This window comes from Torulaspora delbrueckii, chromosome 2 (genome assembly GCF_000243375.1).
Source record: "Torulaspora delbrueckii CBS 1146 chromosome 2, complete genome".
NCBI lineage: Eukaryota > Fungi > Ascomycota > Saccharomycetes > Saccharomycetales > Saccharomycetaceae > Torulaspora > Torulaspora delbrueckii.
The window spans coordinates 708,465-735,548 of record NC_016502.1 but is presented as its reverse complement, the minus strand read 5'-3'; the positions used below and the strand labels follow the sequence as shown (position 1 = coordinate 735,548).

Sequence of the window (27,084 nt, the reverse complement as noted above, 5' to 3'; positions counted from 1 at the left end):
GTAATTTAGTTGTTTTTCAAATTGTCGAGTTGTCGTTGCAACTCTGCTCTAGCCTCACGTTCTTCTTGTAACTCTCTTTCGTATTTCCTTTGACTCTCGGTCAACAATCGCTTGAACTCCGTTCTCATAATCGGTATCGAGTATGTATTACTGTTTGTACTCTTTGCAGAAACTGGGGAAGCATCGTTCCAAGAGTCACGGGAAAAGATGGGTGATGTGATATGAAAACTCTTTTGTCTTTCCCTGCTGTTATTCAATTCTCGCTCAGTTTCTTGTAGCTTAACCTCTGCCTGTGATAGATCCGAATGGTAATCGAGTAAGCGTTGCTGTAATTCCTTATTTGTCCTTTGTAGTTTTTCAATATTCTCCAAGTATTCATTTCGATCGTTTTCAAACTGCTTGGTTAGAAAACTATGCGCTAGTTGTAAATCCTTGAACGCAGTTTCCAACTGGTCCTTTTGCATTGGATCTTGTTTATCATTGGAGCTCGTAGAAATAGTCTCAAAGGCCGCCTTCAAGAATTCAACGGAGTCATCCATATTTACAGGTTCGAGCTCAATACCCTTTTTGATTGCATTTGACAGCACAAACGACGTTAGTTCTTGCAGATCGCTCTTGGTTTTGACTAACGTCCTGGTGCGTTTCAGCGTATCACGACCACTCACCCTTGGTATATCAAGATCAGGGGCATTGATACTTCCCAACAGGTTCACTACACTCTCGTACCACTCCAAAGACCTAGGTTTTAAAGCCATCAACGATTCAACCTTGTAATTTACCGGCTCGTCTTCCTCCGATTGCACCAAATACAGAGCATATTCACACGCCAGCTTCTTATCGAGATCCACGCTCGCCCCAGACTTGTATAACAAGTGGTCCATAAAGTCGATGTGCGTATAAGCCTTGCTACGCCGCCTTGGGAAGTCTTCGATGCTATTGGTTGCCAAATAGTGTTTTAACTCACTGTATTCCATTGGGTACTCATCACAACGATTATCAGAGAAAAGCACAGGGTTTGCACGCCCCATCAGGGCCATATCACATCTCATCTCGTCCAATCTTCTTGTTTATCGATAGTTTCAAATAGTTATACAAGGTCCGAAAATTTTAGAATCTACAAGTATTTCGAACTTCACCTACAACAAAGCACCGATGAATGTCGATAGGATAATTTCACTGCTTAGACAGGCCAAACACATCAGCGAGGAGACAGTTTACACGTTATGTCTCCGGGCCCAGGAACTGCTGATGAACGAGTCGAACGTTACGCGTGTGGACACGCCAGTGACCATCTGTGGTGATATACACGGTCAGTTACACGATTTGCTGACTCTATTCGATAAGAGTGGAGGCCTAGAGAAATCAAGGTATATCTTTTTGGGCGATTTTGTTGATCGTGGGTTTTATTCACTAGAGTCATTCCTCCTCTTACTATGTTATAAGCTAAGGTATCCGGACCGTATTACACTGATACGAGGGAACCACGAAACAAGACAAATCACCAAAGTGTATGGTTTCTATGATGAAGTGATGCGCAAGTATGGCAATAGCAACGTGTGGCGCTATTGCTGTGAAGTGTTCGACTACTTATCACTTGGAGCTATTGTCAATGGCCAAGTATTCTGTGTACATGGAGGGTTATCTCCAGACATCGGAACCATCGACGAGATAAGATCTATCGATCGTAAGCAAGAAGTACCGCACGAGGGAGCCATGTGTGATTTATTATGGAGTGATCCCGATGAGGTTGATAGTTGGTCTTTATCGCCTCGAGGAGCCGGATTCCTGTTTGGCAAGAACGAAGTGGACCAATTCTTGGCCCGTAACGACGTCGAGCTCATCGCCAGAGCACACCAGCTGGTCATGGAAGGCTACAAGGAGATGTTCGACGGTGGATTGGTTACAGTTTGGTCCGCACCAAACTACTGTTATCGCTGCGGAAACATCGCCGCAGTACTGCGAATAGACGACAACCTCGAACGTCAGTACACAATCTTTGAAGCTGTTCAACCTCAGAACGGTGTCGGAAATCCCATCATACCGACTAAGAAACCTCAGATGGACTACTTTTTGTAGCTACATACTCTTTTGCATATTAATAAATCAAATTTCACCCATCGCCTTAACAAAATTACAAACAATAACAACACAAATAAGATGCCCGTGGGAGTATCGCTCTCACAGCTCATTGCAGAGAGTCCCGAGCCACTGGTAAGTGGTATCGAATCATTAGACGAAGCTCTTGGTGGCGGATTTCAACCGCGCTCAATCTACGAGGTCTACGGGCCCCCAGGTACTGGCAAAACACAGCTAGGAATCTCACTCGTAGAGCGATCTCAAGGCCCTACACTATGGATTGAGACATTTCAAACCCTACCGACAAGTTTACTCTCACCCACAGCCAAACAACACTGTTTTCGAACGCGTTGCACCAAATTTACCCAACTTCTCTACCTATGGCAAACCCTCTCTGAGCCCTATCCGCTAGTGATCATTGACGGTCTCTCCCAACTTCTTTGCGACCACATGAACCATTTGGAACAACGCTCCTCAGGCCTCAACAATTTACATGACACGAAATGTAAACACTTGGCAACCTTATTCACCGCTATAACCAAATACGCTCACCAAACAAGCTCTATGGTATTGCTGTTGAACCACTGCATGAATACGTCACACCTAAATGGCGCCTTGGCTCCCTTCGAGCAGGATCTCGATGTGGTCGATGACGGTAGCTATTTCTTGGTCACCTCTACAGCCAAGAGAAACGTGCAAGTACTACGGAGTGCCTTGGTCGCCTCAGGAGTAGCCATGGGGCCCCGCGATTCCCGATGGGAATGTTTTCTGACTCGAAGAATCGCCCTCTTTTGGCAATGGGATCCCTCCTCTTCTGCCCGCAACAAACCCAACAAGTCCAGGATTGCCATCTTGACAACACCGGCTCGCAGAGATGCCGTTCAGGTGCCTTGTAAGGTGCAGCAAACCCTCCACGTAATGCAGGACGACGTGGTGTGGGACAGTGAGGGATAACTTACCACTTGGACTTCCTATTTGATAAGACCCTGCGGGATCTAATTATAGCTCAAGAAAAGTTTGAATCTCCAAGGATAGTAGTACTCAAAAAAGATAAGTGGGATCGAGATGCAAGATTTGTGATATAAAAGGCTGAGTTATTTGCTTGTCTTTTGCATGTTGGTGGTACGTCGTTTTTCTTGTGGGCTGGATCTAAAATACCATAACATACCGATTGGGAAAATTTACATTCTCGAACTACCACTCGCTCTAACTACTACAACACGATGCTTTTGAACCAGATCTTCGCCGCAGGTATGATGTCTGCTGTTGCCTTGGGTGCTCAGTTCTTGAACAGTACTTCTGCTTCCACTTCCACTGCTGTGGTCACTGAGACTACTGTCGTCAGTGAGTTCACCACTTACTGTCCATACCCAACCACCATTGTGACCAACAATGCCACTTACACAGTCACTGAAGCAACCACTTTGACTATCACTGACTGTCCATGTACTTTGACGACCACCAAGCCTGCCACTAAATTCACCACTGAAACTACTGTTGTCAGCGAGTTTACTACTTACTGCCCATACCCAACTACCATTGTGACCAACGGTCAATCTTACACTGTCACTGAACCAACTACTTTGACTATCACTGATTGTCCATGTTGGATGACCACCGTTAAGCCAGCTCCTCAAGAGCCAACTACTACGGGAGTCACAACCGGTGCCCCAGGTACTAGCACTGTTGAACCTTCCAGCACTCATGATATCTCCACCATTGTCAACGGTGGTAACATGATGGTCCCATCTCTATTGGGTGTCGCTGGTATTGCAATGATGCTATTGTAATCGTTGTGAAGAAGTGAAAAGCTTTTAATTTCTCGCTAAACTCGCTGGAGAGTTTACAAGTTGGAGTTCGTCCGTTATAAAGTACACAGTTAGCTGTACATAATTAATACCTTTTATCTACTCTTTTTTTAATATACTGGTTTTATTAAAGGTTCGCTTTTGAAAAGTTATCTTATCGCTTTTACTTAAACATGACGTAGACAAAGAGTAGGGCGATTGATGACTACGAGGTTCTATGACATACCGGGATCTCATAAGCCTTCCTCCGATGGATCACACGATGAACGCTCCAGTTTGTTGGCCGGTAGGAGAGCTAGTATGACTTATTTTAACTATCAAGAGGAACCGCAACTTCGCAAAATCTCTTCGAAACTTGATCCAAATAATCCGAATAAGCACAAGTTGGGTACTTATGATGGTGTATTTGTTCCGACATCACTTAACGTGCTGTCGATCCTGATGTTTCTTAGGTTTGGCTTCATCCTGGGCCAATTAGGGTTTATCTGTACAGTGGGTTTGCTAATACTGAGTTACATGATCAATTTGCTTACAACGTTAAGTATTTCAGCTATATCGACCAACGGTACAGTGAGAGGTGGAGGGGCTTATTACATGATCTCTAGAAGCTTGGGACCAGAGTTTGGTGGATCCATTGGTATAGTGTTCTTCCTTGGTCAGGTGTTCAACAGTGGTATGAATGCTATTGGGCTTGTGGAGCCACTGCTGTACAATTTCGGGAAATCTCATAATACTGATTTTACTGCTGCTTTCTTTGGATTACTACCGATGGGTCATTGGCATCAGTTTGTTTATGCTACAATAATATTGCTGATTTGTATCAGTGTTGCGCTTGTCGGTTCACAAATGGTCTCAAAAGCTGGCAACGTGTTGTTCTTTGTACTTGCATTCTCTACGTTATCGATCCCTGTGTCAGCGCTAATCAAAAGACCTTTCAGTGAAGGCAATATCGTTTATACGGGTATCTCATGGCAGACATTTCGTGATAACTTGTTCCCTCGTCTGACAAAGGGAGCTGCCGGAAGTCTTCTAAAGAAACGGGAGACGTTTAATGATCTATTTGGGATTTTCTTCCCAGCAACAGCAGGTATTTTTGCTGGTGCGGGCATGTCGAGCGAATTGAGGAAACCTTCAAGATCTATTCCAAAGGGTACGCTATGGGGGTTACTCTTCACTTTTCTGTGCTACGCAATGGTTGTGCTTTCCGTGAGTCTCGCCACTCCACGTCAGACTCTTTACCGTGATGTGCAGGTGATTCAGTCTGTGAGCGCTGTACAAGTTGTGATTTTACTTGGTGAGTTGGCTACATCTGTATTCTCTATCATTGTTGGTATGGTTGGAGCCGCTTATGTTCTTGAAGCAATTGCGAAGGATAGCATCTTGCCCGGGTTGTCGATTTTTCACAAGAGACCAATGATTTCCCTCTTATTTACTTGGTTCCTCACTCAAATGTGCCTGTTTTCCGATGTCAACAAGATTGCTACTTTCATAACCATGACTTTCCTTATGACTTTCACTGTGATGAACTTGGCATGCTTCTTTCTGGTGATCTCATCGGCTCCAAACTTCAGACCATCTTTCAAATACTTCGATCGCTACACAGCAATAACAGGTGCTTTCATCTCTACAGTTGCGATGTTTGTGGTCGATGGTGTATCTGCATCAATGGTGATTCTAGCAATGGTTATCCTTTTTTTAATGATTCATTACTACTCTCCACCAAAGCCTTGGGGTGACGTTTCACAGAATTTAATATACCATCAAGTGAGAAAATACCTTTTAAGACTCAAACAGGATAATATCAAGTATTGGAGGCCACAAATCCTTTTACTGGTCGACAACCCACGGACTAGCTGGAACTTGATCCGTTTTTGCAATAATTTGAAAAAGGGAGGCTTGTACATCCTTGGTCATGTCACTGTCAGTCCCAATTTCCAGGAACAATTCGATGAATTAAAGAAGCAGCAAAGAGCTTGGATGAAGATTAGAGATTTGGCTAAGATCAAGGCGTTTGTGCAAATCGGTACTGGACCAAATTTGGCATGGGGAATTCGAAACGTGTTTTTAGGATCTGGTCTTGGTGGTATGAGGCCAAATATTACTGTATTGGGATTCTTTGACTTACAGCACTACTATCAAAGGGTTTCCAACAATACTTACGATAATTCGAATGAAATATCAAATGAAAATTCAGAACTATCAGCTGTTACACAGTTCGGCAAGCCACTACCGACGGATGATTGCAAAAATGAGGATAAAGTTAAGATTCAACAATGGGTTCAGATTGTCGAAGATCTCTCATTAATGCAATCGAACATCGCAATTGCACATGACTTTAAAAAGCTTGAACTTCCAGATAAATCTGACAGATTGCATGTAAAGAAATACATCGATCTTTATCCAATTCAGATGTGCGCACAGATGAAGGCTCAGCATGATAAGCCATCGATAACCACAACTAATTTCGACACCTATACGTTGATCTTGCAACTTGGTGCCATTCTGGTGACAGTGCCGCAGTGGAAACATACTCATGCTTTGCGAGTAATTCTATTTGTCGAGAGTGAATTGGATAGATCTGAAGAGAACAGAAGGATGCGTGAGTTGTTAAATGTTCTGAGAATTGAAGCTGAAGTGATAGTTGTTTCCTTAGATCAGTTCAGAGTTTACAACACAATTGTCAAGGGTGATCCCATCAAATTTGATTACGTTAACTCCAAGATGGGCGATGACCCATGGTGGAGAGATCTACAGGATGCTAGAGATACTATGAAGCCTAAACGTCGATTTTCAATGGCAAACGCTGTCGCGGTCAAGCCTAATAATGTAAGGGCAAACAGGTATAAAATGTCGAAACTGCAAACAATGGGTGTGTCTCTAACTATGAGTTCTTCTATGCCACATGCAGCGTCGATTGCTAGCTTTGATTCTGATGAAGAAACAGACGTAGCTTCGATCCGTGATTCTTCCTCATCCATCCCCTCAACCGCGCAAAGACTCAAATATGAAGGCACTAGAAGAAGAAACCTAGCTAATAAAAATCCCTCTGTTCTGCGAAAGAATTATGAAGAGAACAATAATGTCCAATCTTCTGGTCCAGTTTTCTCTAGCAATAAGTTACCGAGCACAAAGGTTCTCGAAGATGAAAGTGGTGATAAACCAACGCTAATACCAGTACTTGAGCAAGGTCATTCGACTGAAAACCATGGCAAATCGCAAAGAAACTTGATTCTACCTGAGTTGTCTCCCTGTTGCTCAAAAGAGAGCCTGGTAAAAGCCATGGAAAACATCGGCTTCAATGACTTACCGGGGAAAGCTCAGCATCTGATCTTAAATGACGTTATGACACAACTTTCAGGTCATTCTGACTTGATATTCTCGACACTGCCAGTCCCAGCTCTGGGTACTCATAAAGACCCAGATGCAAGTCTACTGTATGTGGAAGATCTTCATATTTGGTTGGACGATTTGCCTCCAACCATGCTGATCAATTCACAAACTATGACTGTGACTACAGCTTTATGAAGTTAAAAGTAAAAAATGCAAATAAGAATGCGTAAAAGTAATGACTGGCACTGCCAATTGATTTTCTACACTCCACCTACTCAATGTAATCTCTGACCTTACGAAATGCGAAGACTGTGTAAAAATATGACGCAGCCTCTTTCTCGTCGCCCTCGACACCGTATTTCCCATCAGATCTCTGTAAACCTTCTCTCATTCGAGGAGAAAATCTTTCTATCCAATGAGGGATCTCTTGGACGAAGAATTTGTTGAAAGGCATTTGCATTTCAAGTTCAAGTCCATATTCATCGGCTAAACTTCTCAGGGTTTCAAAAGGCACGACGTACTCCGGAACATTGTCGATTGCGTCTTCCAACCAATAAGTATACATTTGGCCAAAAGGAGATGGAAACTCATGATCATTCTTCGCGTATTCATTGTTTTCGAATGTCACTTTGTAAATCGAATTTCCCCACGATGGCTTTTCGACGGTCTTATCGAATTTGTTTAATTTGTAACGTATGAACTCAGAGTCAGGAAGAGTACCAAAGAAATGGCCTCCTACCTTCAAAGATTTGCTGACATTAAGTAATGCTCTTCTGGCCTTTTCCTCTGTTTCAAAAGCGTAGTGCAAACAGAACTGCACAGAGACCAGGTCACAAGGAAATTTGCAATCAGGAAATGGCTCGACTGCAACTCCAAGTGACTCACCAAAGCAGTCACCTGTTATTAAAATGACTTGGAATGATAGATTTTTCATGGATTGGTACCGCTTGTGTGCTTCTTGAATTGATGCATTCGATATATCGACTCCGATGAATTGAGAGATGTTTGCTGCCCCATATTTCCTTAGGTCTCCACCTTTGCCGCATCCCAGCTCCAAGACAACATCGCCGCCCTTAGCATACTTATCGATCAGCATATACTTAATGGCGTTATTGAAGTTACGCAGCTTGATGATGGGCGAAAGGTTTCTTCTGGACCTATTGGCAATGAATGTTCTCTCGTTATAATGTTGTCTCACGATCTGATCCACATTGATAGTTCGATTGGCAGCTAATTCAATCTCATGTTTCTTTAATTGCTCTTCACGTATTTTCTGAGCTCGTAGTTGTTTCTGTCTCTCTTCATGATCAAATCTGGCATGTCTACGTTTTTGTATCTTAAAAACTGGCTTTGCCACCTCGGTTTCGTCATTAGAAGCTCCTGGATCTGTTTGCAGATTATTTACTGGCTCTGTCGCAGGTTTTGGAGGTGTAACCTTAGCTTCTACCGCATCAACGTGTTCATTGAAGCTACCATATTGACGGTCATAATCTTCTTGAGACATCCATATTGGCTTCTCTGGCTTGGCAACCATTGTCTAAATGTCGAAGCAGCTTATACTGCTACCTTTGGTGGACTTGGAGCAGTCTTAGATCAATTTGTTCAAGACTTCTTTGTTAGCGCTTCTTCTTGAGATCGAAATTTAACATCATAACAAGTATCTAACAAAGGCAAATAACAAACAGACAAGAACATACTTGTAACCAGCATCTGACAATGGCGTTGCCAGTAAGTGATAAAGCTCCAGCAAACGCTCGAATTTTGCAGGAGAGACGAGAGAAGTTGGCGAAATGGAAGCAGAAGAAAGCTCAGTTCGACCAGCAGAAGATAAATGAAACAAGGCAGCCAGATACTAACAAGCAGAGCAGCGAAAATCAGTCTGCTGCAGCACGTAGCAAGGTGGAAGCTTGGAAGAGGAAGAAACAGGAGAGAGATCAGGAACGTTTGAAAGAGAAGATCAAGAATGAGAACCATGGTAAAAGAAGTAAAAGGCAGAAGAGGCAGTTAGCATTCGACATGAATGAAGAGGAGACCGACAAGCGCGCAGTACCGTTGTTTAAACCAATGGGTGATAAGCTGTATGGTCATCAGGCGACACCAGAGGAACAAGAACAGAGGGAGGAAAATGAGCAGATTGATCCATTGGAAGCCTATATGAAAGAGTTATCAAGTTCGGCGAAGATCTCGAATCACGTATCAGGCGAACTTTTAGAGGAAGATGGTAATGATTTGGAGTTGAGTGGGCAAGAAGATGATTTTGATCAACGAAATGAAGACGATGCTCGCTATGCTCGTATGGCAAAGCTGAAGTCGAAGAAGAAGGTGAGAGAAATGCAATTTTCTCAAGATGATCTAGAGCCGTTTCGAAAGAATTTCTACTTGCAATCAGATGAGCTCAATAATATGTCTGAGAGTGAGGCTCAAGAATTACGTTTAGCAATCGGAAACATCAAGGTAAAAGGAGAAAGATGTCCACTACCAGTAACCAGATGGTCTCAGTTAGGTTTGATGACAGATGTTATGAATTTTATTATGCACAATCTCAAGTACGACTCTCCTACACCAATCCAATCACAGGCTATACCCGCCATTATGAGTGGACGGGATGTGATCGGAATATCCAGAACTGGCTCAGGAAAAACTATATCATACCTTCTGCCGTTACTGCGACAAATTAAAGCTCAGCGTCCTCTCGCGACTAATGAGACAGGACCATTGGGCCTTATTTTAGCGCCAACTAGGGAGCTGGCTTTGCAAATCCATGAGGAGGTCGAACTATTTACTAAGAACGATCTCGCTGTAAACTCGCTTTGCTGCACGGGTGGATCCGAATTGAAACAACAAATTAATATGTTAAAGAGAGGTACTGAGATAGTTGTTGCGACTCCTGGAAGGTTCATTGATTTGCTAACATTGAATACAGGTAAGCTACTGACGACAAAGAGAATAACTTTCGTCGTGCTGGATGAAGCAGACAGACTTTTTGATTTAGGCTTTGAACCGCAGATCACCCAAATTATGAAGACAATTCGACCAGACAAGCAGTGTGTTCTGTTTAGCGCGACATTTCCGAATAAGCTGCGAAGCTTTGCAATGCGGGTACTACGTTTGCCTTTGAGTATAACAATCAATTCCAAGAACCTCGTGAACGAAAACGTTAAGCAAAGATTTGAGATCTTCCCAACTGATGAGAACAAATATCGTGCACTGTTAAGTATATTGGATAAAAGAATGAAGGAAGAAGATGAGAACGAAGAGTCGGAACTTGCCGATGACGAAGTGAATGATGATAAGGCGATAATTTTTGTTTCCAGTCAGCAAATTTGTGACTTCTTAGGAACAAGATTGGAAAACGAGGGTTATAGCATTCACACAATTCATGCTGGAAAGCCTTATCAAGAGAGAGTTAATAACCTGCAAAACTTCAGGCATACACGAAATAGTATACTTCTCTGTACTGAGGTCCTGTCTCGAGGATTGAATGTTCCTGAGGTTTCTTTGGTCATAATATACAATGCTGTTAAGACATTCGCTCAGTATGTTCACACAGCGGGAAGAACAGCTCGTGGTACCAACAGCGGTGAAGCTATCACGCTTCTCTTGAGCAATGAGATACCTGCGGCGTATATCTTGCGCAAGGCTTTACGAGACCAAGAAATTGAAAGTCATGACCCAAAATTAGTGAAAGAACTCTACGACATGAGCGACAGGTTTGAATCTGGAATGAAGGATGGGAAGTTTAAGATATCTCAAGGTTTTGGTGGTAAAGGGCTTGATAACCTCGAATCTAAAAGAGAACAAAAGCAAGGTGAAGAGAGAAAGACCTATGGAGATCCGCAAGGAAATGGAGGAGAGAAAAAAGCAAATCTCACTGATGAGACTGCTAACGACGCGGATATCAAGCTGCAGGTTCCAAAATTGCAATATGTTGTCTCTCAAGTTTCTAATCCCAACGGTATGGTTACATTCACCGCAGAGGTAAATGTAAATGATTTACCTCAGTTGGTGAGATGGGAAGCTACGAAAAACACCACGTTGATGTTCATTAAGCATGAAACCGGTTGTAGTATTACGAACAGAGGAAAATACTATCCAGAGGGAAAGTCCCCCGAATCAGCAACAGACGAGCCAAAATTGTATCTTTTGATAGAATCTCAACAAGAGAAGGATATAAGGTTGAGCATAGAACTTTTGGAGCAGAAAGTTAAAGAGGGTGTGAGAAAAGCTGGCATTCAATCCATAAAGGATACGAAATATTGATCTTTGTATATAATTTTTATGTATGACCACTAATCATATACCAATTCGTCGTTGGCTTTTTCCAGTTGACGTTTATCTATCTGTTCCATCATATGGGACTTATGAGATTTACTTCTCTCCTCTGCGAGTTTCTTACCTAAAGCACCTCGTGTTGATTTGGCATTGTTATCCTCTAATCTCTTCTCTGCAGCTAGTCTGGCTGCCTCTTGAGGTGATAGCTTGCTTTTGTTTTCATCATCGTCATTTATCTTCTGGCCTCCACCGGTTCGAAGTGGTTTAAGTTCTGCTTTATTCACTGGTTTAGTGTCGTGCTTGGTAGCATGCTTAGTAGTAGTAACCTTGGTCCGTGCTGTGGTAGCAGTTTTAGGTTTGGCAGAAGCCTGTTGATCAGATTTGCTAGCACATAGTCCCATATCTTGCTGAACGCTGACAATACCTATGAACTCATTCAGCCGTCGTTAGCGTAGCACTTATCAATTAAAGCTGTAAGCCACGAACATAGGAAGCGATAGTCCAAAAAAAAAGGTAATATCGTTATTGTTATGAAATAAGCTATAGTAAAGTCTAGTTAAACTGTTCAACATCAAAGGGGGATCTAATGAAATGGAATAATATTTCAAAGAATATGAATAATGGTCAGTTCATTTCAGTGTATGAAAATAAACGTCGGGGAAAAAGAAGATGAAAGTGTGGTATCAGGAGAGGTAATCACATGCAGTTAGGTTTTAGATTGTGAAGATTTGGTACTGGAATATCGGAAACATCCAAATTCTGAAACTCATTTAGTGCATCCTGCAATACAGAATATTTGACCGCTGTACCAGTAGTCAACCTTGCCAGCTGTCTAGAGTCACGACAGAAAGGAGAATAACGCTTTACAATTTTCAAGTAGAGCAGCATTCTTCCATTGTTGATGAATTCCTGTTCTGGCTGCTGTTGACCGGCAGTGGAATGTGCTTGTTCGTGGTCATCGAAGGCACCGGAAGCGTTAGCAGCTTGAAGTGCTGGATGGGAATAATCCACATCACCATTCGAAGCAGTGAACATTTCTGTGCTAGCGCTACTCTTTGGAGATCCTATGCTGGAGTTGTTGTTACTTTGGTTCTCCTTTTGGTATTGAGTCCAGGTGACAGTAGCGTCTCTTAAGGCCGCCCAGTCAGCGTTCGCGATAAATCTTTGACCGATCTCATCAGATTTAGCAATGAGATGGATCCATCTTTGCAAAATTTCAACGTTAGTTGCATCATCGACAGAGCCCATAGATTTTAGTAGAATTCTGTAAGCCACAATGGTCTTGGGAATGTGGAATAGCTCGTAACTCTTATCGATGTACTCGATTATATCACGATCACGCCAAACTGTACACTTAGCCAGAATAATATTGAAGAAAGGTTCGTCGATGGCTTTGATCTGATTGTAAGTCTGAATCAAGTTCTGTAACGTTTGGAACCCTTGAACTTTATCTTGAGCATAATTCTCGAAGAAAATGTCAAAGAATGTGTCGTTCAAAGAGGATGAGATACCATGGTTAACACCCTTACCGTAGTGTACAGATGACTTGTACCAGATCTGGTAAACGTGGTTGAAATCATGGGTCTGGCTCCAAATGTTTCTCAAGAAAGATTTGACGTATGAAACTTGCAAATCGATCTTGTATGGCATTTCATCGTTCAACGCTTTGTCAAAGAATGTTTGAGCTACGTTCAAATCCTTACATTCGCCGATGAAGGAAAGATGAGTCTCAATTAAGTAGCCGTACTTCATCTCTGTACTCTCTTCACAGAGTTTTTGGAATAATTTCAGAGCCATTTCATTTTGACCTGCTGACAATGAAGCTCTGATCATTCCCACCGATAGATTTGGATGGAAATAGTCGATCATCGATGAAGATCTCTCGTAAAGAGATTGAATTTCTGGGTATGACACACCGTTATCGTACAAGATCGGTAAGATAACACCAACGACTCTTGGATTTAAAAAGATATTGGCAGTGTATTGATTGTTGCCATTGATAGCATTTTTCCAAATATCGACAGCTTCTTCAAACAATAATAGTTCCTTGAAAGCTGTGATCAAATGCATAGCACCATATTCGTTCAATTCCACTTTACCTTGCAACATGTCGTCAGAAATTTCTCTCAAAGATTTGCATAAGTAATTAGTCATCTCCTTGTGGAAACTTTGTGAATCGTAATCTGGTTTCTTATTCATCCTGGTCAACTGGTTCCTGTTAGCTCTGAGACCGTTGTGCAGCAAATGTACTAATTTAGAGACACGGTCGGAGTTTAGTTCTGGAGTATTGATCAAATCATGGTATAAATCCATGGCTCTACCTATAGAATCCCAAAACAATGGGTTCGCATTTGAGTTTGGATGTTCAGAACGATGCTTCATGCTCTTACGTCTTGGTGTTTGCGACATGTATAGTGTTTGAGACACACAGTCTTCAAAAGCACAAACTTTGTGATACCATGGCGAGTCAGCCGACGTTTGTGTAGGGGCATTTCCGATGTTGCGGTTCGTATTGTTAAACTGTTGTAGAGGTTTCCCCGTCTGAGCGTTCAAATTGTTCCTTAAATGACGGACCTTATTGACAGCCGCATTTACCTGATTTGTTGTCTGAGCCAAAGGATTTGTAGCTGAATTGTTGGGAGAATCTTGCCTCTCTAAAGTAACAGCACTGTTGAACCTTATCGAATGGTTAAAAGAGTTTCTAGCTGATGCGTGGGCAAACTGGTTGGGCAGTCTTCCCTTGATCACCTGCGATTGCTGTGCAAACCTAAACATCATTTTGCTAGCGACGAGGAAAATCTAGAGAATAATTGTCCTTAGTAACCTCTGGTTGAGCTTAAGATATACTTCTGGCGCAGCTCGGACTCAAACTAGTATTGCAGAACAAAATCAGCCCAGTCTTACTCTTCAAGCGGTGGGCTGATAGTGAAGATGATTTTTTTTCTGCTCAACTTTAAGCTGCAACGTTTCTTTTGCTCGCACAGTGGAATCTAAAATTCTCGAACGCCAGTAGTCAACGCTTATTGAAGATCAATGAACGACCGCAGATGGATGAGCGATGAGGTGTTATACGTGAATGAGTCGCGAACGAGCGTAGCGGAAATCTGATTGTTGGGCAATGTAGCCAAAAGTGATCAAAACAAACGGTGTAAGCGGCTAGAATATCACTATCGGCGAAGTAGTTTGAGCAAACACGTAACACAAATCCAACAGTAGCCTTTGATAAAGTACTGGAGTAGAGGGAAGTCTGGCGAAGACAAGAGAAAGGATCTTGTTTATTGTATTTGTATCAAAGTGGCGAATCTTTTTACCCCAATCTTCGGCCGTTAGGGATGACGCGGCCTCAATATGAGTTAACATATTGAAGCAACTGCACGAAGACCATCTTTAGACGACTATCACTGCTATGTGATATGCCATTGAAGTGCCTGAGTTGGAATGGTAGATAGTAGGCAAGATCTTGATCAAGATGAGTGGTATAAGTAGTTATATCACTACTTACGAAAGATTGTCCAGTAGAGCTGATCATTGTTGATACTTTGAAACTTCGTCAACAAACAAGTCAATGGCTCATACAAGGTGTTTAACACGTTTAGTAGAGTCAATTGAGTGTTCTAACAATGTCTAGCGCAAAGACTAACAAGGATATCTTCACTTTGTTCGATAAGAAGGGCCAGGGAAGTATTTCAAAACAATTATTTGGGGACTACCTGAGGGCTATCGGTTACAATCCTACGAACCAATTGACTGAACAAATACTGTCACAGAGCAATGCTTCAGACCAACTTACGCTGGATGCTATTAGTGGGATGATTAAGGAGAATGAAGCGGAATTGAACGCGACTACTACAGCTAAAGTAGAAGATTTCATTAAGGCATTCCAGGTGTTCGACAAAGAAAATACTGGTAAAGTCTCTGTAGGTGACATCAGATACATGCTGACTTCTCTGGGCGAAAGGTTGTCTGATGAGGAAGTGGATGAATTGTTGAAGGGAGTGGAAGTGGATAGTGATGGTGGTGTAGACTATCGTAAGTTTATCGAAGATATTCTAAGACAATAGATTTTCGTATATACATACCCAAGTTTTTAATTCAATATCGGCATGAAATTGCCTAGGATCATTAGTGGCAACCCAGATACATCCCTCTTTAATGTCCACATGCAACAGCACTCTATAACTGTCCCCCTGATGGGACTCAATATATTACAAACGAGCATCTGTTCTGAGCCTTTGAAATCCTTGTATGCGACTTTCGAAAAAGTCCTGAAATAGTCCTCTACGCTGGCATCGTCGAGGATTTCTACGATGAATGTCATTTTGTTCAAAAGATCCTCTTTGTTCCAGCCCGTTAGGATCTCAAATTCTTCATTCACGTAGGAGATTTGTCCATTACGTCTCCAGACGCAAGTCGGCGTACCGGTTTGTACTATGAATTTCGCATACTCCAGTAAAGTTCTCTGATAACATTGCTCCATAAAGATCATATCTTCCTCTGTTAAAGTAACTGAGCATGCGATGAAGATCGGTCGAAATTCCGCCAACGATCGGCACATCTCCACTAATGCCTGTTTGTTGAACCTCTTCTTTAGGTATGTAAACAGATGATGGAATCCGGGAGTGTGTGAGAAGGGTTCCGTGATTAACGTATAAATTTCCATCGGCGTAGAGTACCTGAGCGAATGCTCCCAATCTGGGTTACTGATCGTGCGCGCAGATTCAGGTGAACAACACTCCAATGCAAATGATAGCAAATGGGACTCGTTCTTACCCTTTCGAGATTTCCATACTCTCATAACTTCTGGAAATGTCAGGTTCTCAATGTTCAAGTAATACTGGTTTATCAGTGGGTTTTCCTGAATCTCATTCGACTCTGGCGAACGATCGGGCGGCAGTAGCCTCTTGAATTTTAAAGAGCCGTCTGCAGATTCTACCGGTTCCAATGGGAAATGATTCTCGAATAGGTCGACCTGTGATGACAATATATCCATCGAGTTGGGACCCAGCAGCATAGAGTAAACGTTGAGGCCCGAAGATGGATACGGATGAGGAGGCACATTAGCGTAACTTTTCAAAGGCGGGCTTGCTGTAGACTCACTACTTGGTGTGAATTGCTTGTTCGAATACAAGAAATCCACTGGTATCTTGTTCAACAGCGAGTCCTGATTGATGATGCGGGAAAGAATGGCGTATTCGGAGTCAGCCGCATTGGACATAAATTTCGATTTGTGGACTATATGCTGTGGATCCTGGAATTTCTGCTGTTCATGTTGGTAATTTATCGATAATTCTCTTCTTACCGGTCGTTGTAAGGACCCATCTGGTATTCCTGCCAAGTATTTACTCTTCTTTCGTGGTGCATCAACACATGTGGCTTCCAGGCCTTTACTAACACACCGATGACAAGGTCTCCTGGCCTCGCATGATACATGCCATTTGGAACAGTTGACGCATGCTATATGGGTGTTTCTCCTTGTCTTCTTCCGACCGCTTTGGCCGGTGTCCTGAGGTGATGGCGTTGCATCTCGCGAACTTTGACTTATCCTCTGGTCGACCTCTATCATTCGCACCAGGGAATTTGATCAGCAGCCAAGTAACGAGTTGGAGAGCCACAAGTCCGCTAAATCTGCTATTCCCATGTATTTGATCGAGCGATGCGCTAGCTCATTCGATTTTTCTCACTGCGCTACAAACAAATACTACAACAATATACTTGAACAAGACACTCAGACCAGTTTCGGAGGTCATTATAACGCCAATGACACTACCATGGGCCACAGTGAGCCAATTGAAATGTGAAGACCCTTGTTCTTAGTCTTGTCACGTGAAAACTTCTGTTCTCGCAATGTTTCTTTCAATTGTAACCCAATTTTTTCAGAAAAGGTTTATAGCTGCATAAAGATTTTCACTTTTACTTATCAATGACCTTCAAGAATTGATCTTCGACTATATAAACTATCCGCTATGTCTGAACTACTCGAGAAATTCAAACCTTTATCAGTGGACCAACCAGCTTCTCTTTCCAGAGAACAAGAAGCTGTCGCAGCTCAATGGAAATCAATTGTGCTAAAGGGTAACCTTGCCAATGACCTTGACGAATTGAACCTACGTTTGAGAGACAATGCATTTATTTTGGCTTCAACTCAACCAACTGACACCGATGTTGAGGTTTTTGAAGTTGCATTGCCATTGATCAAAGAATTGACCTTCAGCACTAAGGACATCAAGGCTACCTACGGGAAATACAGACACATCTTGAGATGGATTGACTATTTGCAAAGACTACTGTCCCTTCCAGAGAGTGAGCAATTGAAGATCAACTACGATTTGGAACTGCCACATGAAGTCATTGAGAAGAAGAAGAAGGCTAGCGAGGCCAAGAAGGAGGAAGCACCAGCTGCAGCTAAGAAACAAGAGCAATCCGAAAAACCTAGAGGCAAACCCGATGAAGAGACTCTAAAAAAATTGAGAGAAGAAGCCAAGGCTAAGAAAGCCGCTAAGAAAGCTGCACAGGCTAACCAACCACAACAGAAGCAAGAGAATGAGAAACCAAAGCCATCTGCCATTGATTTCCGCGTTGGTTTCATTCAAAAGGCTATCAAGCACCCTGATGCTGATTCGTTGTATGTCTCTACTATCGATGTGGGTGATGCAGAAGGTCCAAGAACCGTTTGTTCTGGTCTGGTGAAGCATTTCCCATTGGAAGCCATGCAAGAGCGTCTAGTTGTCTGCGTTTGTAATTTGAAACCTGTTAACATGAGAGGTATCAAATCATCAGCCATGGTGCTATGTGGTTCCGATGAGACCAAGGTTGAATTCGTGGAACCACCAGCTGGCTCAAAGGCCGGTGACAAGGTCTTTTTCGAAGGTTTCGGTGACGAAGAGCCATTGAAGCAATTGAACCCAAAGAAGAAGATCTGGGAACAATTACAACCACACTTCACCACCGATGAGAAGCTGGAAGTAGTGTTTAAGGATGATGAGGACAAGGAGAAGCCAGTGAGAAAATTGACCAACTCTAAAGGTGAGATTTTTAAAGTCGCTTCTTTGATGAATGCTCAAGTGCGTTAATACGTGAATATTTACGATGTGTAAATGTCTCTATAAAACTGTTCGTTGTGTTTCAACTGCAATTCCCAGAATTTCAGCTGTGTACAGGACTGCGAAGTGTCCTGACATGCGCAGAGTTGCTCCAGGATTCGATCTCTCCACTTGCTAACAAGCCTCTCTGTAACGAGTACTTGTAATTCGTGCGTTAATTTGGCCTGGGAAACTTCTTGTAAACTCTCTTGGTTGTTACTGAGCAATTGATTGCAGTGATACAGCACCGATAGCAGCGTAGTGTTCCTCAATATGAAATTGAGCAGCGGAAACATGGAATACTGCAAGAAAGATTGTTTTTGTATCCAGGCTTCCAGTTCTTGAGACAACTCCGGACATGTGTAGCCATGGACAACGGTGAGCATGGTAAATGCAATGGCCTGCCAATCCGGATTATTATGCCATTGGCTTCTGATTTTCTGGACCCAATGCGATATGTTGAACGGATTGGCATCATCGATGATCTTTTCTAAGAATTCGCCGAATGCACCCGGCAAAGTATTTTTCATGTAGTTAAGAAACCAAGTACAATACTCTGGGCGACTCAGTATCATGTTCTTATGAGTATTGAGCCACAACAGTGCGTAGATCTTATTTTCCACAAGCCCGTCGATGAGCAACTTACGCTTTTTACAGTCTGGAGTCTCAACTGTATGCCTATTACTAGGTGAAGGTATCTGTGCGCTTCTAACACCACAACTCATGCTAAACTTACCAAACGGCCCGCGTCTTTTGTCCACACAGCACGAGTCATTGGACTCCTGGTCGTCTTCTAGCCTGTCCAGCAAGCCGTTCAATACGTTATTGACATATTTTTGGCCATAATGCCGATCCCCTGGTGGTCCATACACTGATGAAATCGCATTATCGTAGATACGTAATCTTCGTACACTGATAGTAAAGCTATCAGCTGGATCTACCTTCTGGGTCAAGTTCTCCTCTTTTTCTTCACCATCGCTTGTAGGAGGCGATAGAGATCTATACTGAGTTAGGTGTTTGAATCTCTGCCTAGAGATCTTTCGTCTCGTGGAAGATCCGCGTCTACTAGTACTGGCCAACACACCTCCACGACGTCTATAGAGGTTTTCGTCGAGCCAAATGAGCCGCACGTCGTAACAACAGCGGTCATCGTGCTTTACACATAACGAACATCGAGGTTTAGCCTCATCACACCGACGTTTCTTAAACCGACAAGCCCAACAACCTGTGAATGTTCTGCCTCGTAAGGTCTCTTCCTTCTTACACATTTGTTCAGCCAGCTGATCAATTGAGATTCCGCCAAGCCAAGCCCAAAGAATATATATAATTATATATATTTATATATGTACTTATTCAAATATATCGCTTGAAACAACGCTCAATGGCCTCATATCTTACTTAGCAGCAGTCCGAAAGTGAAGATGCAAATACTTTCCATTTGAATAAAGCTTCTTAGTTGCAACCTGTTTTCATGCATTTAGAAGGCGCCAATGGCGACTCACCCAGTCGGAGTCTTGGCTGGGCACGTGAGCAAGACAGTCTTTTCGCACGGCGTTACACTGGAGTTAAACAGATCACCATAGTGAAAATTGAAAATTGAACTAGGCCGCTGCACGCGTGCATATCGAGCCTAGTGTCGAAAAATATTGAGAAGTGCTTAACTATGGGCAGATGAAGAATCCTACAAATTGGTCGTTCATGATGATCTAGATATGTTTACTCGGCCGAGAGCCTTCGACGGTGTTTAATAATCCATCCATACTTGCTGATACCCGTTCTTATTTCTTGTCTCAGGTATACGCCAATAAGCATAGGCGGTAAAAGAAGCGGCTGCCAGGGCAAACAGTAAGTACACAGAGCCGCCCAGCATCCCATGAACCAATGGGAATGTGTAAGCTACAAATGCAGTTGCTAGCCAGTTGCATACTGTACCGTAGCTCTGAGCAGTAGCAGCATCTTGAGGAGCACTTAGTTGTCCAATGATTAAGAAGGGGATCGGACCTAGTCCGATGGCGAAAGCTGCGATGTAGACAAATGTAGATCCTACCAGTAACACGGCTGTATGGGAATTTATGCCGACACTTATCGCTGTAGAAGCTATGGCCATTATAGCTGTGGAGGTCATTAGTAGGGTCTTGGTGCCGAATCGGTCCATTACGAGCGAAGCGACAAAAGTCATTAGAACGTTGAGTATTGAAATGGCGAAATTTATCTGGATAGCGTGCGTTGGGAGTAGTTGACTTATCACTTTGACACCATAAAAGACAATGGAGTTGATACCGCATAGTTGTTGTCCCGTTAATGTAGCGGTGATTGCACGACGTGGTTTGGTGTAGGCAGGGTCTTGGAAATAGCGCCATAATGTTGGGCCCTGGTCTGCAAGTTCTTCATCCGGTGTTTCACGACGCCATTGTTGGATTTCGTTGCGTGCATCTTGGTAGGATCCTCTGCGTAATCTGTAAAGCGCAATCTCCGCTTCCAGAGTGCGTCCTTGGGTAGTCAGCCACCGGGGTGATTCTTTAGTTTGGAATAGTAGAACGAGGTTTACTAAAGCAACTACGGCGCCAGTAAAGAGAAGCCATCTCCAGCGGTATGAATCGGCAAACTTAAGCGCTAGGGACTGCGTTAGGAGTATTCCCAGGTTGATAAATACCTGATTCATAGACCCAAGGGCTCCTCTCCATTCCGGAGGAGCGATCTCGTTGATAATCAGTGGTGTTACCACGATTGAAGCCCCGCTTGCAATTCCCACAACTATGCGCCCAACAATGAAGCCTGTGTAACTGTTGCTCCCGAAGAGCATCATGGACCCAATAATCCCAATCATACTGGTGAAAAACGTAACTTTCCTCCTACCGTACCGGTCGGCCAGCCGACCGGCGTAGTATGATCCCAATACACCACCTATACTGAACATAGCTGTAATGACCCCAATTTGTTCGTCATCAAGCGGTACACATTGTTTCAGTCCTCGATGGCCCAACCACGTTCTTTCGTAGGGCAAATCTTCGCTTGGTATACGGAACACCGAACACGACATAACCTGTTGCGGAGCATTCAATTCTGCTGTGTGATATCCATATTGTACAGACCCCAAGCAAGCTACGAATGTCGTGAAAACCACCTGTGCGGTTAGCTTGGACTTTGACATCTTACTAATGAGCCCACTTCTCTCAGTGCTTTCACTCATTGCAACAATTCTACGAGATGAGGTACTAGAGTAGTTATAGTCATTAGTAGCCATTCCGTCCCCTTGTAAGAGGAATCTTCATAATTTTGAGTGACTGTCTTTAATAAAGCCCACACCTCCTAAGACTGTCTTTTGAATCCGTAAATTCTTTTCAAACTTTTTCGATTTTTATTTACAGACTTTGAAAATTGAAAAATTCTGAAAAATTAGAACCGACGCAAACTAGAATCGCCATGTAAACTAGTCTCTTTCAACAAGTACTTATCTACATTTACTACTCATCTCTAATTGTAGTTCAAGATACCCAGACAAATAAACAAGGATGCCAACCAGACTAACAAAGACTAGAAAGCACAGAGGTCACGTCTCAGGTATGTAGTTCCGTTTGGAAGAGGGAATGAAAGAACCAAGGCGCTGATTCTCTTTTGTGTTTCGTGCAATGACCATACTTTGAAGAGTCTGAGATTCAATTAATCGTGAACTTGCAATTGACCCATAGGGTTGATATTATGATTTAGTTTTCATTGTGGCCTTCGGCCACAGTGCTAACCAAATCTCTGCTCTTCCATCACGATTGAATTTCTAACTCAATTACGAATCTGCATTGCACGATTCTAAAAGAGAATAGCCATTCATTTACAAGTTACTAACAATTCAATTCGCTTCTGCGTTTTAATTTATTATAGCCGGTAAAGGTCGTATCGGTAAGCACAGAAAGCACCCCGGTGGTAGAGGTATGGCCGGTGGTCAACACCACCACAGAACTAACTTGGACAAATATCATCCAGGTTACTTCGGTAAGGTCGGTATGAGATACTTCCACCAACAAAAAGCTCATTTCTGGAAGCCAGTCTTGAACTTGGACAAGTTGTGGTCTTTGGTCCCAGAGACTAAGAGAGACGAATACTTGCAATCTTCTTCCAAGTCTGCTGCTCCTGTCATTGACACTTTGGCTGCCGGTTACGGTAAGGTCTTGGGTAAGGGTAGAATTCCAAACGTTCCAGTCATCGTTAAGGCTAGATTCGTTTCCAAGTTGGCCGAAGAGAAGATCAGAGCTGCTGGTGGTGTCGTTGAATTGATCGCTTAAAATATTTGAATCTTAGATATCTTTTGTACACTTAATTTAACACTTCCAATCTCAAAAGTGTTTATCGGTTAACTTGCTCATCGATTTTTTTTCGGTTTGAAACTTTATTATTGATTGAAACAAACATAAACAAAGTATTAATGTTGAACGTTCTACGTTGTAAGAAAATACTTTCAACTCCAATAACGTTGTGTAGAAGAATGACTAATAACTCTGATGAGATGAAGATTTGGAGACCGCAGGATCATGTTCCAAAAGAAGTTCAAACTCTTTTAGCGAGGAAACATCCAAATCATGTATTGGCATTTCTAAATGTTGTCCAACACTTGAAACTACAAAGAAGAACAGGTTGGGTTGATCATGATATTGACCCATGTGAAAGTATCTCAGATCATATGTACCGTATGGGAGTCACAGCAATGCTCATTAAGGACCCAAAAGTTAATCGCGATAAATGCGTTCGTATCGCGTTAGTTCATGATATAGCAGAAGCACTAGTTGGAGATATCACCCCTTTCAGTGAAGTTACAAAGGAGGAGAAACATCGTCGTGAATGGGAAACGATCCAATTTCTCTGTAATGAGTTGATAAAGCCTTACAATGAGATCGCAGCTAAGGAAATAATGGAACATTGGTTGGAATATGAGAATATATCGTCCTTGGAGGCACGTTACACCAAGGATATAGATAAATATGAGATGTTAGTACAAGCATTCGAATACGAGACGAGATATGGGGAACGGGTGGACTTGGATCAATTTTGGTCTGCAATGTCGAGCATCAAGACCGAGGAAGTTAAAGGTTGGGCAAATGACCTGTATACGCTTCGTGGTGAAACTTTGAAGCAGAATAAGATATAGTGACAAGAATAGCATAAACGTTTGTAACTCTCTAAACTATTGCCCAAAGATTATCATGACCAAAGAGTAACAAACCAAGCGCGTGTCTAGTGAGAATAGCGGCAATCCCAATGAAGAATTGCAGCACCAGCAGTAAATTACAAAGTTTATCCTCTCTCATGGGTCCAAACCATACTAAAGCCAGGTTGATTAGTGTCATATTTGTACAGGAAACAATCTTGTCACCTTCAAATTCTAAATCAATGAGCTTCAACTTATGGAGGACTCTTAAAATTGGCTTGAAGAATGCTTTTGGTGGCTCGTCTTTTAAATTGGCTCTAGATGGATATAGTAGCCAATCTGCATCATTGAACCTGGGAAGTCTATGTCTGGGACAAGGAACAAGGTTGAACAATTGTGGGCATGAATAGACAAAGTTGAAGATCTGAGGGAGAAATAGCAACAACATTGTCTTTGAGAAATGACCAAGGATACCAACAACAGCAAATACCATACCAGCAAAGTAGCAATAAGTATCACCGACAAAGACTTTTGCTGGCCAGCGGTTCCATTTCCAAAGTGCTGCACTGACACCAAGAAATGGTAGAATTATTACAGCAGAAAATCTGTGACTCTCCCAGGATGCGTTGGGACCCATAGCCAAGTACAATGCGTCATTTATCAGCGCCAAAATCCCAAGGACAATACTTTGACCAACTTCCAACCCATTAATACCAGCTAGGATGTTTATTGAATTAGGGCAAAAGATGGTCATCGAAACCATATATGCGTAGTACATCCATCCTAGATCTATATTCGTCATCTTGACCCATGGTTGGACAAAAGTCGGTACCAAAACATGTGTAGCACCAAAATCCACATAATAAACGATTAGCAATGGTATAGCACCAATTGCAGGCAGAAAGAACTTATGCCTCCAACGTAAATCGAACAAATCGTCTGCAATTCCTAAAAGCGAGGTACTCTCAAGACAAAGGATACTGCTCAAATACTCAGATAGCTTGCCGTGTGGGAACAAATTTCCAGTAAGATCACCATTCTCTTCGATGGATGCGCCACGGATTCCTCCACCAGGGGTTGTTGTTACCATATATTTGTAAAACATGAATGGTATACAAAGGAACATCACCAATAGATAAACGGTCGCAGACACAGCACCAACACTCTCTGGGATTACGGGCTTCCCAGGTTTACTCTGGTCCTTACCATAGAGACCAATCTTGACGAATGACTGACCTACACGTGGAATCAACCAGTCGGTTGCAATGTATCCCACTATAGAGAATCCTATGGCTGAGACCACCGCTGAGTGTCTATTGGAACATATGATCAGTAGCAGTGCAATTGAGGGCAGTATCAGACGAAACATGGTCGCTACGTGCGAGCTCTTCTCGGATTGTAAGTTAGCCAGGCTGTTCAATAACACCTAATAGTTTAATTTTGAAAAATACCTAGTCAAGGTTTAGTACATATAAACATCAATGGAACAGAACTAAGAACATTTGTTATAACGATTCAATGAGGCCATTCGATAGTGGACATGAAGACCTGGTCCACGATGCCGCCTACGATTTTTTTGGGTAGACATGTAGCTACCTGTTCGTCTGATCAACACGTCAAGATATTTAGACTCGATAAGGAGACTAACGAGTGGCAATTGAGTGACTCATGGAGAGCACACGATAGCAGTATCGTTTCTCTTGACTGGGCTAGTCCAGAATATGGTCGGATAATCGCTACGGCGTCATATGATAGGACCGTTAAACTGTGGGAAGAAGATCCAGATCAAGAGGAATGTTCAGGTCGCCGTTGGGCTAAACTTTGTACATTAAATGATTCCAAGGGTTCACTATACGACGTGAAATTTGCACCAGCACATTTGGGTTTGAGACTGGCCAGTGTTGGCAACGACGGTACATTGAGAGTTTATGATGCACTCGAACCTTCGGATCTGAGGTCCTGGACATTGACATCTGAAGTGAAAGTCCTCTCTGTATCATCTGCAGCTAACCTCCAATCTGATTTCTGCCTATCGTGGTGTCCATCAAGGTTCTCCCCCGAAAAGTTAGTGGTTTGTGTACTAGACCAGGCACTTATCTATCAGAGAGGGAAGGACAATAAACTTCATGTAGCTGGAAAACTTGAGGGTCATGGAGGACTGATTAGAAGCGTCAGTTGGGCCCCATCAATCGGCAGGTGGTACCAAGTTATCACAACTGGCTGCAAAGACGGCAAAGTTCGTATCTACAAAGTCACTGAAAGAGTCTCCACGTCTGCCACCACGACAGCGTCATCAATCTCAGAAGATTTGGCCGATAACAACAGCGATATAACTACAGATGTCAATGATAGCACCGGTTCCAAAAAAGGTTCAACACCGGCCTTGCGAATAGAGCTAATTGGTGAGCACGACGATCACAAGGCAGAAGTATGGTCGGTCTCTTGGAACTTGACCGGCACAGTCCTAAGCAGCGCTGGTGATGACGGCAAGGTCCGCCTATGGCGTTCTACATACTCCAATGAGTTCAGGTGCATGTCTGTGATCAGTGCTCAGCAACAACGGGCATCTCAGTAAAATATCTATGTATCTATAAGCAATCGCACAAGTTAAGCATTCCTGCCTTTACACTCAGCTTCAAATGTCGTCCATTGCTTCTTGAATGGCCTGTGTCAGCCGTTGTGCTCATCGATCGTCGTTCTTTCGGTTGCTTAGAGCAAAGCCATTCCTGTTCTATCGAAAGAACGGGGGCCCCTAAGAAAGAGGTATAAAAGGACCAGATGTTGACCAGAACCCTCAGGTCATCGACCATGATTCAAAGACCCTTCAAGATAGTACTACGAAGTATGTCATCTTCAAGCTTCTATAGTTTAGCACCTAAGGATAACAAGGGCGAACCATTCCCATTCAAGCAGTTAGAAGGTAAGGTTGTTCTTATCGTGAACGTCGCATCCAAATGTGGATTCACTCCTCAATACGATGAGTTGGAGAAGCTGTTTAGCAAATACAACAAGCAAAATTTCATAATTTTGGGCTTCCCATGCAATCAGTTTGGTAATCAGGAACCAGGCTCCGATGAAGAAATCGCTCAGTTCTGTAAGACTAAGTATGGTGTTTCTTTCCCCATCCTGAAGAAGATCGATGTCAATGGTAACAATGTGGACCCTGTGTATGACTTCTTGAAGAACGAAAAGTCCGGTATGTTGGGTTTGAACCGTATCAAGTGGAACTTTGAAAAGTTCTTAATCGATAAGCACGGTAAAGTCGTTGAAAGATATTCTTCCTTGACGAAACCACACACTTTGGAGCCTGAAATTGAGAGGCTCATCAAGGAATAGATGAAAATAGTTGTGAGCTTTCGAGTGGTTTTTTAAGATATATATA

The 27,084-nt window shown here is 42.7% G+C and overlaps 19 protein-coding genes across 19 annotated transcripts; 11 read left to right on the top strand and 8 right to left on the bottom strand.

The window, feature by feature from the left end:
- Window positions 1-5: 5 nt before the first annotated feature.
- PEA2 (Pea2p) lies at window positions 6-1,049 on the bottom strand (the record flags this gene model as incomplete). Its single annotated transcript, XM_003679704.1, has 1 exon — window positions 6-1,049. The coding sequence occupies one exon, from the start codon at window positions 1,047-1,049 to the stop codon at window positions 6-8; it is 1,044 nt and encodes a 347-aa protein (XP_003679752.1).
- Window positions 1,050-1,152: 103 nt separating this feature from the next.
- Window positions 1,153-2,076, top strand: PPH3 (phosphoprotein phosphatase PP4 catalytic subunit PPH3; the record flags this gene model as incomplete). Its single annotated transcript, XM_003679703.1, has 1 exon — window positions 1,153-2,076. The coding sequence occupies one exon, from the start codon at window positions 1,153-1,155 to the stop codon at window positions 2,074-2,076; it is 924 nt and encodes a 307-aa protein (XP_003679751.1).
- An 81-nt stretch (window positions 2,077-2,157) lies between these two features.
- Window positions 2,158-3,030, top strand: RAD55 (putative DNA-dependent ATPase RAD55; the record flags this gene model as incomplete). The annotated part of the gene is made up of 1 exon (XM_003679702.1): window positions 2,158-3,030. The coding sequence occupies one exon, from the start codon at window positions 2,158-2,160 to the stop codon at window positions 3,028-3,030; it is 873 nt and encodes a 290-aa protein (XP_003679750.1).
- A 269-nt stretch (window positions 3,031-3,299) lies between these two features.
- Window positions 3,300-3,866, top strand: SED1 (Sed1p; the record flags this gene model as incomplete). Its single annotated transcript, XM_003679701.1, has 1 exon — window positions 3,300-3,866. The coding sequence occupies one exon, from the start codon at window positions 3,300-3,302 to the stop codon at window positions 3,864-3,866; it is 567 nt and encodes a 188-aa protein (XP_003679749.1).
- Window positions 3,867-4,085: 219 nt separating this feature from the next.
- Window positions 4,086-7,409, top strand: VHC1 (Vhc1p; the record flags this gene model as incomplete). The annotated part of the gene is made up of 1 exon (XM_003679700.1): window positions 4,086-7,409. The coding sequence occupies one exon, from the start codon at window positions 4,086-4,088 to the stop codon at window positions 7,407-7,409; it is 3,324 nt and encodes a 1,107-aa protein (XP_003679748.1).
- Window positions 7,410-7,485: 76 nt separating this feature from the next.
- On the bottom strand, window positions 7,486-8,748 carry ABD1 (mRNA (guanine-N7)-methyltransferase; the record flags this gene model as incomplete). The annotated part of the gene is made up of 1 exon (XM_003679699.1): window positions 7,486-8,748. The coding sequence occupies one exon, from the start codon at window positions 8,746-8,748 to the stop codon at window positions 7,486-7,488; it is 1,263 nt and encodes a 420-aa protein (XP_003679747.1).
- A 182-nt stretch (window positions 8,749-8,930) lies between these two features.
- On the top strand, window positions 8,931-11,474 carry PRP5 (DEAD-box RNA helicase PRP5; the record flags this gene model as incomplete). Its single annotated transcript, XM_003679698.1, has 1 exon — window positions 8,931-11,474. One exon carries the CDS (start codon window positions 8,931-8,933, stop codon window positions 11,472-11,474), a length of 2,544 nt encoding a protein of 847 aa, XP_003679746.1.
- A 29-nt stretch (window positions 11,475-11,503) lies between these two features.
- Window positions 11,504-11,887, bottom strand: TDEL0B04050 (uncharacterized protein; the record flags this gene model as incomplete). The annotated part of the gene is made up of 1 exon (XM_003679697.1): window positions 11,504-11,887. One exon carries the CDS (start codon window positions 11,885-11,887, stop codon window positions 11,504-11,506), a length of 384 nt encoding a protein of 127 aa, XP_003679745.1.
- A 295-nt stretch (window positions 11,888-12,182) lies between these two features.
- TDEL0B04040 (uncharacterized protein) lies at window positions 12,183-14,264 on the bottom strand (the record flags this gene model as incomplete). The annotated part of the gene is made up of 1 exon (XM_003679696.1): window positions 12,183-14,264. The coding sequence occupies one exon, from the start codon at window positions 14,262-14,264 to the stop codon at window positions 12,183-12,185; it is 2,082 nt and encodes a 693-aa protein (XP_003679744.1).
- Window positions 14,265-15,106: 842 nt separating this feature from the next.
- Window positions 15,107-15,547, top strand: MLC1 (Mlc1p; the record flags this gene model as incomplete). The annotated part of the gene is made up of 1 exon (XM_003679695.1): window positions 15,107-15,547. One exon carries the CDS (start codon window positions 15,107-15,109, stop codon window positions 15,545-15,547), a length of 441 nt encoding a protein of 146 aa, XP_003679743.1.
- A 26-nt stretch (window positions 15,548-15,573) lies between these two features.
- Window positions 15,574-17,049, bottom strand: ERT1 (Ert1p; the record flags this gene model as incomplete). Its single annotated transcript, XM_003679694.1, has 1 exon — window positions 15,574-17,049. The coding sequence occupies one exon, from the start codon at window positions 17,047-17,049 to the stop codon at window positions 15,574-15,576; it is 1,476 nt and encodes a 491-aa protein (XP_003679742.1).
- A 400-nt stretch (window positions 17,050-17,449) lies between these two features.
- On the top strand, window positions 17,450-18,556 carry ARC1 (Arc1p; the record flags this gene model as incomplete). The annotated part of the gene is made up of 1 exon (XM_003679693.1): window positions 17,450-18,556. The coding sequence occupies one exon, from the start codon at window positions 17,450-17,452 to the stop codon at window positions 18,554-18,556; it is 1,107 nt and encodes a 368-aa protein (XP_003679741.1).
- Window positions 18,557-18,567: 11 nt separating this feature from the next.
- On the bottom strand, window positions 18,568-19,833 carry THI2 (Thi2p; the record flags this gene model as incomplete). The annotated part of the gene is made up of 1 exon (XM_003679692.1): window positions 18,568-19,833. One exon carries the CDS (start codon window positions 19,831-19,833, stop codon window positions 18,568-18,570), a length of 1,266 nt encoding a protein of 421 aa, XP_003679740.1.
- A 476-nt stretch (window positions 19,834-20,309) lies between these two features.
- VVS1 (Vvs1p) lies at window positions 20,310-21,755 on the bottom strand (the record flags this gene model as incomplete). Its single annotated transcript, XM_003679691.1, has 1 exon — window positions 20,310-21,755. One exon carries the CDS (start codon window positions 21,753-21,755, stop codon window positions 20,310-20,312), a length of 1,446 nt encoding a protein of 481 aa, XP_003679739.1.
- A 322-nt stretch (window positions 21,756-22,077) lies between these two features.
- RPL28 (60S ribosomal protein uL15) lies at window positions 22,078-22,842 on the top strand (the record flags this gene model as incomplete). Its single annotated transcript, XM_003679690.1, has 2 exons — window positions 22,078-22,126; window positions 22,442-22,842. 2 exons carry the CDS (start codon window positions 22,078-22,080, stop codon window positions 22,840-22,842), a joined length of 450 nt encoding a protein of 149 aa, XP_003679738.1.
- Window positions 22,843-22,982: 140 nt separating this feature from the next.
- TDEL0B03970 (5'-deoxynucleotidase) lies at window positions 22,983-23,702 on the top strand (the record flags this gene model as incomplete). Its single annotated transcript, XM_003679689.1, has 1 exon — window positions 22,983-23,702. The coding sequence occupies one exon, from the start codon at window positions 22,983-22,985 to the stop codon at window positions 23,700-23,702; it is 720 nt and encodes a 239-aa protein (XP_003679737.1).
- Window positions 23,703-23,733: 31 nt separating this feature from the next.
- ALG7 (UDP-N-acetylglucosamine--dolichyl-phosphate N-acetylglucosaminephosphotransferase) lies at window positions 23,734-25,071 on the bottom strand (the record flags this gene model as incomplete). Its single annotated transcript, XM_003679688.1, has 1 exon — window positions 23,734-25,071. The coding sequence occupies one exon, from the start codon at window positions 25,069-25,071 to the stop codon at window positions 23,734-23,736; it is 1,338 nt and encodes a 445-aa protein (XP_003679736.1).
- A 171-nt stretch (window positions 25,072-25,242) lies between these two features.
- On the top strand, window positions 25,243-26,277 carry SEH1 (Seh1p; the record flags this gene model as incomplete). The annotated part of the gene is made up of 1 exon (XM_003679687.1): window positions 25,243-26,277. The coding sequence occupies one exon, from the start codon at window positions 25,243-25,245 to the stop codon at window positions 26,275-26,277; it is 1,035 nt and encodes a 344-aa protein (XP_003679735.1).
- Window positions 26,278-26,546: 269 nt separating this feature from the next.
- GPX2 (glutathione peroxidase GPX2) lies at window positions 26,547-27,038 on the top strand (the record flags this gene model as incomplete). Its single annotated transcript, XM_003679686.1, has 1 exon — window positions 26,547-27,038. One exon carries the CDS (start codon window positions 26,547-26,549, stop codon window positions 27,036-27,038), a length of 492 nt encoding a protein of 163 aa, XP_003679734.1.
- Window positions 27,039-27,084: the final 46 nt, after the last annotated feature.